The 432-nt window shown below is 68.3% G+C and overlaps 1 protein-coding gene across 1 annotated transcript in view; it reads left to right on the top strand.

The window, feature by feature from the left end:
* CNNM1 (cyclin and CBS domain divalent metal cation transport mediator 1) overlaps positions 1-432 on the top strand; it is a gene marked incomplete at its 5' end in the record, with an annotated part of 18,204 nt that overhangs the window by 201 nt on the left and 17,571 nt on the right. The window contains 1 exon segment of the mRNA XM_009887687.1: positions 1-387. This exon segment is cut by the window's left edge and continues 21 nt beyond it. Within this exon segment, the coding sequence (XP_009885989.1) occupies positions 1-387 (387 nt within the window).

The raw sequence follows: 432 nt of genomic DNA, 5'->3' as shown, positions 1-432 counted from the left end.
GGCTGCGGGAGACGCTGCGCGCCGCCGGCCCCCACGGCGACCTGGTGCGGGAGGAGTTGGCCATGGTGCAGGGCGCGCTGGAGCTGCGCACCAAGGTGGTGGAGGACGTGCTGACGCCGCTGGCCGACTGCTTCATGCTCCGCGCCGATGCCGTGCTGGACTTCGCCACCGTCTCTGAGATCCTCCGATCCGGCTACACTCGCATCCCTGTCTACGAGGGTGACCGGCGCGACAACATCGTTGACCTGCTCTTCGTCAAGGACCTGGCCTTCGTCGACCCCGATGACTGCACCCCCCTGCAGACTGTCACCCGCTTCTACCGCCGCCCGCTCCACTGCGTCTTCAACGACACACGCCTCGACACGCTGCTTGAGGAGTTCAAGAAGGGTGAGGCTGCGGAGCTGCCACCCCCCGGGCTTCCCACGCCCCCCC

This window comes from Charadrius vociferus, unplaced genomic scaffold (genome assembly GCF_000708025.1).
Source record: "Charadrius vociferus isolate BGI_N301 unplaced genomic scaffold, ASM70802v2 scaffold486, whole genome shotgun sequence".
Taxonomy (NCBI): Eukaryota; Metazoa; Chordata; class Aves; order Charadriiformes; family Charadriidae; genus Charadrius; species Charadrius vociferus.
This window is presented reverse-complemented; position numbering and strand designations above follow the sequence as displayed.